The following is a 12,017-nucleotide window of genomic DNA, read 5'->3' on the forward strand; positions in this document are numbered from 1 at the left end:
TGGTATGGAGTCTTATGAGAGAGTGGGGATTTTAAAGTTCAATACCCAACGTGAAGAGTTAAAAGCGCTACGAGAAATGGTCTCATCAGGAAGAGGACTCGTGACTGGGCGGGCTGGTTCAAGAACCACAAGGCAGAAGCTGGATGGAAAGCAATAATCGGCTAAAATTTTATTGCAAAGTGACATGATGTTATTATGAAAATGCCCCCAAAAAACAATGTGCAAAAAAATTTGTATTGCATGGCTGGGCGGGCTGCTGGGCGGGCTGCTGGGCGGGCTGCTGCCTTTTATGCCTTTAATCTCAGGTACTTTGGGAGCTGAGTGATGATTTCTGAACGTCACGGGACTAGAGAGTCGTCTCATTCTGGACTAGAGAAGCAGCAGGGACTCAAGTGTAAGAAGCCAACTGAGATACACGATGGGACAGCTGAGTGTTTTTTATTCCGAGGTCAGACCTCAGACGGGCAAAAAAGACCATTAGTTGTCAGCTCAGGGATTTATCTTCATGGCCCATGAATGGGAATGTTTGAGAAGATGAGGACAGTTAGTTGGGGCTCGTTAACGGTGAAGCTTAGCTTCTGCTAAAAACAAAACCTGTCTGCGCTCTATTCTGGTGTCATTTCTTTACACGGTATTGTTTAAGAATTCAACGATAAAACTCTTAAGGGGGGATTCTCAGACAAATATAACACTATAATCAAGCTAAATGAAAAGAAGAAAGAAAAATCCATCTCTTTCACATCAAGCTGACACTAATGCCCAAGTGCAAATTTATAGAAAAAAAAAAGGCATGCAAAGTAAATTAATATAACAATATGGTTGACACTTTGTGAAGACGCTTTAAACCAAGACAGTCAAGTTCAACAGCTGCTGCAATGAAATTGAATGGAAGCTGCAGGCAGGTCATTTGCCATTTCTCTGTCAGCTCTGTGAACATTTACCGCCACCTATTGGTGGGGATAACACACTGCATACCTGCACAAGCCTTAGTTTCTAACATTTCAACCCTTATCAATCACTGGCCTAAACTAAGTCACACCTTCATATTCGTCAACTATTAAAACTAAGACCAGTTCTGACCCAAAATATGTGTGCGTGAAGAGGTGCAGAGCAGAAAACTGGATCAATTTGAGCGATTTAGGTGCAGATAACAATAACCTAAATAAACTTGCGCTTTCTAAGACTACGACGACGAGAGATCTATCCACGGAACCATCTATCTTACAACTGCTCAACGCCATGTAGAACAAATAATTTAAACAAAGCTGTATATAGTGTATACATCCTCAGCCAGTCGGATATTTTGTATGCTGATTGCTTAAAATGAACAGTCACAGTGAGAAGATCTGGAGACACTTGTGACAAAAAAGGCATGCAGATCTAATAAATCAATCAACGATAACACTTGTTCCACTGTACACACAAGCAACTAATAGCACCGGTTAATGGCTGGATTCAATATTTAAGATTTTTGAGTGCAATATACATTCCACTCAAACTTTTGGAACATTAAGGCCAATTCATTTGTTTTTGTTTTTTCTTGTGCGGCGAGGACATGGCTTTAACATAAATAAAAAAAATAGGAATACAAGACAAGAGTTCCGAATTTCAGCATTTATTTTCTAGCCTCCACCTTGACAATCACTCCATAACTGCTGGATGTGCAAATGAAAATTTTGACTTAAATTGTATTTAGTTTAACATATGAACTAACATTTGAACTAAATCAGAAATTTTAGTTACACAGCAAAAGAGTTTGCTAATAGCTTTATATCACTATGGCCACCATAAGCTACTGGCAATGCCAGACTAGGTACAGCTGTAGCTGCACAACCCCTGAACGTATAGGAAATTAGTTGAACTGCATTTTACTGGCAACAAATAAAAACTTTTTTTAAAAATTACCATACAGCTATGGTAGTGGAATTTATCTCAGTACAAATAGAAAGGATGTAACAATACATCCCATCATAATGTGCTTTAACATGTCTCATTTGCAAGAGGAAAAAAGTTATTTCTTCTTCCAAATAAACGACTCTGTTGAGTTTATTTCAAACCTCAATCTGACAAAGTGTGGTCGACAAAAAAACCCCAAATATCTCACTGAACCACCTCACTTTCCCCAGTGACAACGTCTCACTTGTCTCACTTCTGGCTGACAATTTTGCGGGCAATGAGCTCTTTCATGATCTCATTGGTGCCTCCATAAATGGACTGAACACGCGAATCCACGAATGCCCTGGAAAGACAAGAGAGACAAGTTCAGCAACTTGTCGATTGCTTGCAACGTGATGGACACGTGTACTGAAGACTTTGAATGGAACCTGTATTCTCTCAAATGACCAGCAGAGGGCTACCTCACTAGTTGCAAAAAGACGTAAAAACGACTCTTGATTTATAACTTCACTTAACGTTTTCCTGAGGAGTTTATGGTTCAATCGCTAGTTTCAAGTCTTCATCAATACAGCAGCATGTTGTTATTTTATAAATACTGGTCCCATTGAGAGTAAAATGGACTACAAAGCACTGTTCGCATTTGGGTGCGGATACAGAGTGATTGACAGCTGGTGCCGACCGATGGGTGCAGGTCGCAGATGTAGATGGACATGCAGTGAAAGTGCTGTTAGTCAGGCCGCACCCCTCATTCCCCCAAATATTGTTACTTCTGGTTTCAATAATCGACTGTCGTTGGTGGGGAGGCATAAGAACAACCTGGCATTCTCCCAGTCCCCCCGCTCCCACACACAGGCTTCATGACTCTTACTTGGCAATGGGGTATTCCCACATGTAGCCCCAGCCTCCATGGAGCTGCAGGCACTGAGTGGCAACCTTGTTCTGGAGGTCAGATGCCCTGGAGAAAAGGACAGAGGACGTGGAAAAAGACACAGGCAACATTCTGAGGAGGCAGGTTAGCAATACCAAAAAACATATTCTCACCAAAACTTGGCCATGGAAGCCGTGGAGGCATCCAGGCGTTTCTCAGCGTGTAGCTGAAGGCAGTTATCGACAAAGGCCCGGCCCACGCAGATCTCGGTTTTCAGCTCTGCAAGCTTGTGCTGCACAGTCTGTTGAGAAAGGGGCGACGTTAAGATATTCATTATGTCCTAAAAAGAGAAATTCTGATTTTAAAAGGCTTAAAAAAAAAAATATAAAAAAAATAAATAAATATATATATATATATATATATATATTCGGTTACAGACCTGGAGGTGAGCGAGTGACTTGCCGAAAGCCTTCCTCTGCAACACGTAGTTCCTGGTCTCCTCAAACATGAATTCGCAGCTTGCAAGGGCAATGACAGCAACCAGCAGACGCTCCTATTCCAAAACACAACGTCGACCAAACTGAAACAATAACCGTTAACTCTACCGAGTGTCAGCGGAGCAATTTGTGAAAATGCAGCCAAGTTCAATTGTAAGGCTTCTCTTCTTGTTGGATTTTCTGTCTTGATAGGCCTGTCACGATAATTATCATTGACTTATCGTACGATATATGAATATGAACTCAATCATTTTTATTGACCTTAATAATAGACATTGTGTCTACATGCTTTTTGGTCTATAAAATGTCATAGTATTTTTTCGAAAGGGACCATTTCTTCAAATCGCTTGCTTGTCTGGGCCTAAACGCAAGTCGAAACTTTTCTCTCAGCAACCACAACGATCAGTAGACCTAAACTGCAAGCTCACATGGTTCAGTATCAAAAAATGGTCTTAAAATGACGATATATCGTGCAACAAAAAGTAGTCATCGTGACAGGCCTATGTCTTGATTCAGTAGACAGAGATAATTTGAACTTCATGAAGCTCAAGACTGAGTTATGTGCTATTATAGATGCACAAAGGGTAAACGACCTCAGGAGAGAGAAAGGGCTAGATGGTTTCCATGCTCCCTTCACACCTGAGGCAGCTCGTTCATCAGGTAGTAGAAACCCTTGTTGAGTTCACCCAGGAGGGCGTCAGCCGGGAGCCGCACGTCTTCGAAAAACAGCTCGGCCGTGTCCTTCGGGAGAACAGAGAGCGACGGGGTCAGATATATATTCTGCGCGGCCCTCGCAGCAGGCCAGGAGAGAAGACGCACTGTTTGGCAAAAACGGCCGCTTGAGCGCCAGCACCTGGGCCTTCAGGCCGATCTTCTCCAGCTTGCGTCCCTTCTGGAAGCCCTTCATGCCGTCCTCCACCAGGAAAAGACTGATGCCGTGCGCCGCCGCCCTCGCCTCGCAGTCGGTGACGGTCACCACCACCACCGCGTCACACATCCACCCGTTGGTGATGAACACCTGGAGGACATGGGATGGGAAAGAGTTCAAGCCGAATTTGAAATGTGCGTTTCTTTCGACTCTGCACCTTGTTGCCGTTGAGGATCCAGTCGCTGCCGTCCCGCTTGGCGTACGTCCTCACACCTTGGAGATCGCTGAGATTTTTTTTCAAAAAGGGGCGGGGTCATGACAACTGCATAGTGCAATGCACGCAGATTTCTTTGACGTCACAATATGCTGCACACTCGAGTCCTGACCTGCCTGCTCCTGGCTCCGTCATTGCGATGGCGGCTATGCATTTCCCGGCGGACATCTCGGGGATGAAGCGTTCGATCTGCTCCTTGCTGCCATAGTTGGCGATGTAGGGCATGACGATGTCAGAGTGCAGGGTGAAACCCGGCCCTGAGCAGTTGCAGTACATTCTGGATTGAGGAAAAAAATTGAATCAACACATGCGAGTCAGTGTTTGAACTCGAATATGACGTGTACTTTTTTTTTGATCTTAAGTACAACTCACTGCTCCTCCAACATGACCGTCGCAGAAAACAGGTCTCCTCCAATGCCACCATGCTCCTCCGGAATCAATATTCCCAGCAGCCCTTGCTCACCGGCCTTCTCCCACACCTCCCTGCTTACCTGACCTGCTTTCTCCCACCTGGAATAAGAACAAGGGACTGCAGTGTCATTTTTACATATCACTGTGGTGTGTTTTACATCTAGTTTCGCATCTCTGTGGATGTTGCGCGCGTGTGTGTGTGTGTGTCTCTCTCTGCTTGTTGCGCATCTCTTTGTGGTCATTTCTGTGTCTCCGTGAGGTCTTTGCGACAGGAAACCGCGTGAAACAGTCACTTCAAACACAGGCTCCCTTCTGACACCGCCCACGATTGAACCTACTCCTTGTGGTGTGGAACCACCTCCTCTTGAAAGAAGCGCCGGACGTTCTGTCTGAAGAGGTCATGCTCCTCGCCGAAGATCCGGCGGGTCCCAATGTCCATCATCGTCTTGGCGCTGGACGTCTCCGGGCGGTTCGTGGGGGCAGACTGACCGGACTGCTCGGCATTGCTGTGCTGTAGTCTGTGAGACATTACACATATTCAACCACTGGTGATGAGAATTCAAGACAAATGAATTGACTTTTATAAAACAGCAGATGATTACTGGAGTTTTAAGAGGCTGGGATAGAAACGAACAATTGCTTTTTTTCCCTCAATGATTGTTTTTTTTTTTTGAGGATTATTTAAATTTCTACTTTGCATGAATTAGTTTTACCAAAGACTAGACACCCTAGAGTACTTTTACTCTTAGTTGTTGTTTTAAAAATGAAAAGTTTTGGGGATTTTCTAATGAAACTTCCTTTTTACCTTTCACAATAAGAGCAGTGTGTCAAATGTGGTTGCTGTGACCTGTGACCCACTTCTAACGTTGCAGTGGAAAAACAAAGACAACTCTTTTTAAAACTGCACTGTAAAGAGTGACGTCACTTAAAGACGCGACTAATCAGTTTGACAATGACGTAAATAACATTTATGGCGACTGTTGGCGTTATATATATATATATTTGCTTCTCACGAGGCAAAACACTCGAGAGCGACAGACTTTTTTTTAAACGCCATGTTTTACCTCGCAGTGGCAGCAGGCAGCACCTGCCCCCGTCCGAAGACACCTCTCAGCCCCAGGAGACCGCATTTCAATCTCTGTGTAACGGACATCTCAGGAGAAGCAGCGAACACGACGCACAGGAAGCCGGATAAAGAACAGTGGCCAAAAGAGAGATCACTTTCACAACTTCCGGTTTGGGCGAGCCGCTCCATCAATAAGAAAACAAACTTCAGAAAGTGCGTACAAGGGGAATAAGCGACACAGGCGGTGAGGTCGTGCGGACACGTTCCTCTTTGCCTCCACCTTGAATGAACGAGATTCCCTATGTCGCACATTTAAAATAAAACTCAAGCAACACAACTGAAATACACGTTGGTGAAGGAGTAGAAAGATTTAGTGAAACTTCAGATCGGACCACCTTTTTCTAGTTCTTCCCACTGTCCCCTCTGTCCCACTGACGCCATTTTCGGCTTTTGGGCGCACGTACACTTTTAGTAAGGATCCTACGCACAGTTTTATAAATGGGACCCCAGAACAGGAGCATACTTTATATGAATTTTATAGGAATTTTATGTTACATTCATTACTACAAATTACCAAATATATATAATTTGATTAACATATTTATCTTAATATTGAATTTTCGTTTTATACAGCTATTTTACGAAAAGCGAATGTCTAATGAGCACAGTGTGCGTGGCCAATAGCGACAGGAGGAAGATGGGGAAGGCATCCGCCTTGGACCTTACGTAGGGAATCCCACCCACTAGAAACGACCAATCATCAATCGGAGCTGGAAACTGGTCCACCAATCACCTCTGTGGTCCGGCGCATCCCTATTAACATAAACGCACTCACACACCTGGTACATTCAGCACACGTCAAATCCTAAAACTTCAAGAACAAGACAAACACCAACGCGAAAATACGACAGCTAGTAACACAACAAAATATTATCACTTTGTGCAAATATTTTACATTGTCTATTGAACATCTTCGTGCCAGTAATGCAGTTTAGCATCAGCACTCACACAACCGTTTTTGAAAAATAGTTGCCTTTTCGAGTTGTATTTCCTTCTTCCTCTCTGCTCCCTTGTTGTCCGCTATAGGATCAGGAACCTTTGGGATTTGAATGATGCCACTTCTTTAACAATTGTCACCCAACAATCTGATTCCCTATAATTCTCTTATTGCTTCCTAAATGATATATGTGAATATTGCAAACAATTAAAAATGTGGCCCACACTGTACTTTTTAATAAGCACAAAGCCAATCATAAAATACAAGTAAGATTAGTATTCGCAACCTGCTGCAACTGTTTCAGCTGTTATTCTGGCTATGTCTTTCATAGGCTAATCAAAACACTCGTAGATTGACATAGTGTATCAGATGTTTATAAATGTTAGACATGCTACCAACTTTGCAAGTTATCATAGTGCAGGATTTTGCCCGAAAACCTTTAGAGAAAGATAGAAAAGTCAGACTTAAAAAAAAGAAGTTAGCTGTTAGACATCTTTTTCTTTCTTTTTATTCAGAATCTTGTCATGTCATCCCAATTCACTTGATACCATTAAGCTATCCAACTTTGCATACGAGCGGGGAACCTTGGCTCACAGGTGGCAATTATGTTATAATGAAATGCAAACATTACAGTGCAGCGGACGAGTAGCTCAAGGCTGAGTTGCTAACAAGCTCACATTAGCAAACAAAAGCTTCTGGCCATACTAGACGGCAAATACTACAAGCCTACAGTTTTAATGCTGTCCAAATTAAAACTTTTCATTTGTAAGATGCTGAATGTGCAGGTCCGTCTTTAATTGTGGCATCTGCAGCCTTTTTGCTGCCCTACACTACGCTACAGGATACAGCTGCAAGAATGTGGTCAATGAAAGATCAAGAATCAACCCAGATGGGATGTACGTTGGAAAAGTTTATTCTCAAATGAACAGAGTGAAAATAAATAAAACTTTTCAGGGAGGTGGGAGACGTTTGGCGGTCAATCCACAACCGTTCCCCAGCACCTTTGGCATTGCTGGGCCAGTGGTGGTGTGACTGAATGAGGTGGCGGTGGGAAGGGAGGGATCTACCCTCACTTGATGAGCGGTCACCCCTTCTCCCCCGTTCCTCACCCCATGCGGAGAGTGGAGACGCGCCCCGGGGGGGGGGGGGAAGCAGAGGCCGAGTGATGGTGGGGGTCTACAACGGAGAGGTGATGGTCGCGCCACCCGAGAAAGGAGGGTTTGAGACGAAGCTTACAGGAAAACAAAAATAAACAACAAGATGGGTTTGCTTCAACATCCCTTGTACATAGTCCTTGTCTTTCCTTGGTTGGTCTTTGAAACAGTGTAGATGTCCTGCACACTGTCGGGCTGTCTGTAGGCGAGCTACAGTTTGTCCAGCACTCCTACTGCTGGCCTCTTAAACAGACATGATGTGCTTGACGAAAGCTAAAGGGGAAGACAAACCGGTGAGTTAAAATCCTTTATCATATAAAAAAAAAATTTTAATTTAAAAATAGAACGCAGGGGAAATCAATCTTACCCTCATAGTGCACACTGCCGTTCTCGTCCTCCTGGCCGGTCATGAGGGCATCAATCTCGGGCTCGGTCATCTTCTCTCCTGCGGTTGCACAAGGATCCGTTTACATTTCAAGCACACTATGCTCACATACCGCTGAGCAAACGCTATTTCCGCGCGTCTATATTTGGCAGAACGGTGACGTGAGACTCACCCAGGGTGGACAACACGATGCGCAGCTCAGCGCCCATGACGGTGCCGTTGCCCTCCTTGTCAAAGACACGCAGACCCTCAACGTAGTCGTCGTAGGTACCCTTGGGCTGGGCGTCGACCTCCTTCAGCATGGGCAGGAAAGCGTCGAAGTTGATCCTCTTGTTGGCCATGTCTGTCAATTTAACAATCACACTTGTCATAACTACATCTACAATTAAAAAAGGCACTCACAGGTGCACCCACGCTAATTCATTGACTTTTGTAACATCTCATATTTGTATTTAAGCTTTGTCTTTGTCTGAATTCTGATTGCCTGCAGTTGGGGTTAGGTTTGGGGCGGGGGGGCTTACCATCAGGAGTTGGGTTGCCCAGGATCTTGGTAACGTCCTTGTTGGTGGGGTTCTGGCCCAGAGCGCGCATGATGTCGGCCACCTGGTTGAAGGCCACCTGGCTGTCACCAATTCTGTCAAAGAGACCGAAAGCCTCCTTGAAGTCTGGCCAGGAAGGGGAGAGGAAATTTACGTTACTAAATACTGACGCTAGACGGGTAAAAGGACATGATTTTGAATCTCTGTTTTGTAATTGACCTCAGTTATGTTTAAAGGGCTACACACAGGCTCATGGTAACATAAGGCACTGAGGGACAAAGGCAAATAATCCCTTTTATGTTGGTATAAGTTCGGTTAATTAAGTTATATTTGATGTATTCAATGATATGTGGTGTCAATTAGATCGGTTCCATTCTTTCTATTACAGGGTTCTTAGTTAGATATGGCAGCTATGCGGTGTCACACCGTGTTGGAGGGATCAAAGATAGCAGAAGGCGCATAACTTAACCGTCATTGTTCAAAGCTAATTCTGAGAGCGACAGCTGTATTTGAGCAGAGGAGAGGAAGGTACCCGACTTTGTCTGAACCAAGGTCAGCTATTTCTATGAATCCTATCAAGAAGTCAACTGCGAGTGACCTTTTTTGACAGATTAATGCTCCTGTGTGATTTCTGAACAGCAGCAGGAGGGGAACAGCTGTACCACACGCCCACTCGCCAACCCCTCTCCATTCCTGCCTCCACTTGCATTTGGGGGGCGACATTGGGAGCAGACTGATACACCCCGACAGAGTAACCCAGACCATATAGAGGCATGCCCCCCCCCCCCCCCCAAGCCCCGCTACCAGCTAAACATAAGAATGCTGACCACGGAGTAATCAACACCTCGTCTTGGATGGCCTGCATGTGATCCGCTGGCAAGCAACCTAACGCCAGACACGTAGTATAAATGTCCCAGAATGTACAGAAGAAGCACTTTTTTTTGTTCTGGGGGTCAAATATTCGCCAAATCTAAAAATTAACTGTAAGATACGTAAATGTACAATGTACAACTTCTAAATGAACATACGTAATATTAAAACTAAATATATATATTTTGACCTGATCAAATGGGGGATGAATGAATTCAATTTTTTCATATGACTGCCATTTACACTGGAGAACCGCGGCAGATTGCTTAGAGCATGTTTATAGACGACAGATCTTTCTACAGTGAACAAAAGGGTCTGGATGGGGGGGGGTCGTTTGGATTCCTTCTGTAAGGGGATGCCACTGGGCTTGTGCCTTAAGCCTTGGCCCGGGGATTAACACTTCTGCTGTGCAAGGGGCCACTGTGGGCCACAAGACAAGGCTACGTTGATCTCAGAATAGATGAATCTCAGATGTCTCTTGACAACTGGACGCGCCGCCCGTGGCACGGCATGCCCAATGTTGGTCTCCACCCTGGAGCTTTCTCCATCCTAACCTCCCACCTTTTAGCAGTTCATTTTGGAGTAAAGGTTCGACTAGGCGACCTTGCAGCTCGAGAGATCCCTCGCAATAACGATGACTGACTGAGCTGTGGGGGGGGGTGGGGGTTTGGAGGACACGTTTCTCTCCTTCTGGCCGACTAGTGAAATGTCACTGGAGACAGCCGGATTCTCACAATCGCTTCTCACATGCCAAGTTATTTGTGAAGGAGATGAGGTGATGCGTTTCTTCACTTACCCTCGATCTGGTCCGCTGAGAACTCGGTCTGTCACATGGAAATACACAAAGAACGCACACGCACGCACGAAAAAGGTACATTCACGAACACGTTGACACACAGAACACAAAGAAATGGGGAAAAAAACACAACAACTAATGATTCATGAGCAAAGGGATTGAACAGATGAAATTCAGTTTATGCAAAATGTATGAATACTGCTTAGACTTCAGAATTTGGTATTTTCCAAAGCTGCAAAATTATAAACTGGTTCCTTGCAAGACGTTAAAGAACTTAATGTGGATGTATTTCAAAGCGGTGGTCCTGGGCGAGAAGTCAACTTTTAAAAACGTTTTTCAGGGCAGTATTAAAAATGCCAGTCCTGATGTTTCGTCCCTAGCACGATTTCAGTGTTGCCAATGAAGTCCCAGTTTTGGGGTTTATTTTGAAAAGTTGGTATCCAAAACCCATGACCACAAAAAAATAAAAAGGTAACTCCAATCAGCACCGCCCCCACCCGAGAAGGTCCAAAAACACAACATTGTACACACCATTTTGGAGATGTTGGAGCTGGAGGAGCGGAAAGAAAGGAGATGAGAAGCCGAAGTCCCAAGACAGAGTGGTCCTGAGCCATGGTTGGAGCCCCCCTCTTATCTAACCCGGCCGCGTGATGTCACGTATGCTAATGGGGCGGATCAGATGACACGCTGGAGCATCTTTAACTTTCTTAGGGCAAACGGGAAAGGAGAGCCGCGTTGCCAACGGAGCGGTGGGAGTCGGCCTAAAGAAGGGGACGGGGCTATTTTTAGACGGCCAAAGAAACTGTGTCAAGACTGTGAACTCGAGATATTAAAACAGTTTTCTAAATTCTATCAATTGAAACTTGACTTGATCTTAATTATAAAAGGTCTCTCATTTGGAAGTTGACCTGTGTTGGTGTACTTGGAAGAAAACCCCAAGCTTCACCTAAGAGTCCTATTGCAGAGGGGCTCCAGGTCCAGGGGGCTCATTTACAAGGTGGTATTTTTAAACGGCGACACTGCTCCTCCTCTTATGGTTAAACAGCAGCACGGCAAAAAAAAGAGTGGTTTCCAGTTTTTTGTTTTTTTTGAAAAGTTAACTCAAGAACTGAACTCGACGTGCTTTTCGGTTTCATCGCACTAATGAGGTTCATGTACGTCGCACTTGAATTCAAATCGGAGAAAACACACTCGATTGCACATTTCGTTCCAAAAATGTTTGCACAGCATATTTAATTAAATGGGACCTAATGAAGTGAATATGGTTTATTTTTCCATGCAAACACTGGTGTCCCAAGCCAACATCTCCCCCCAAACCCATTTTTCTAGACCCTTCAGCTGCAACACGGTCAAAAGCTTCCAGAACGAGCCGGAAGCTCCTCGTCAGGGGACCCGG

General features: G+C 44.5%; 2 protein-coding genes across 2 annotated transcripts; both read right to left on the bottom strand.

Moving 5' to 3' along the window:
- Nucleotides 1-1,599: 1,599 nt before the first annotated feature.
- On the bottom strand, nucleotides 1,600-6,265 carry acadl (acyl-CoA dehydrogenase long chain). Its single transcript, XM_035622637.2, has 11 exons — nucleotides 5,879-6,265; nucleotides 5,153-5,332; nucleotides 4,776-4,913; nucleotides 4,516-4,680; nucleotides 4,347-4,413; nucleotides 4,115-4,279; nucleotides 3,901-4,002; nucleotides 3,204-3,317; nucleotides 2,938-3,065; nucleotides 2,765-2,851; nucleotides 1,600-2,239 (listed from the first exon to the last, which is right to left on the bottom strand). The coding sequence occupies exons 1-11, from the start codon at nucleotides 6,190-6,192 to the stop codon at nucleotides 2,146-2,148; spliced, it is 1,554 nt and encodes a 517-aa protein (XP_035478530.2). The 5' UTR covers nucleotides 6,193-6,265; the 3' UTR covers nucleotides 1,600-2,145.
- Nucleotides 6,266-7,767: 1,502 nt separating this feature from the next.
- mylz3 (myosin, light polypeptide 3, skeletal muscle) lies at nucleotides 7,768-11,283 on the bottom strand. Its single transcript, XM_035622661.2, has 6 exons — nucleotides 11,153-11,283; nucleotides 10,622-10,649; nucleotides 8,938-9,081; nucleotides 8,589-8,759; nucleotides 8,399-8,476; nucleotides 7,768-8,304 (listed from the first exon to the last, which is right to left on the bottom strand). Exons 1-6 carry the CDS (start codon nucleotides 11,153-11,155, stop codon nucleotides 8,276-8,278), a joined length of 453 nt encoding a protein of 150 aa, XP_035478554.2. The 5' UTR covers nucleotides 11,156-11,283; the 3' UTR covers nucleotides 7,768-8,275.
- Nucleotides 11,284-12,017: the final 734 nt, after the last annotated feature.

Source organism: Scophthalmus maximus, chromosome 1, assembly GCF_022379125.1.
Source record: "Scophthalmus maximus strain ysfricsl-2021 chromosome 1, ASM2237912v1, whole genome shotgun sequence".
In the NCBI taxonomy this organism is placed as follows: domain Eukaryota; kingdom Metazoa; phylum Chordata; class Actinopteri; order Pleuronectiformes; family Scophthalmidae; genus Scophthalmus; species Scophthalmus maximus.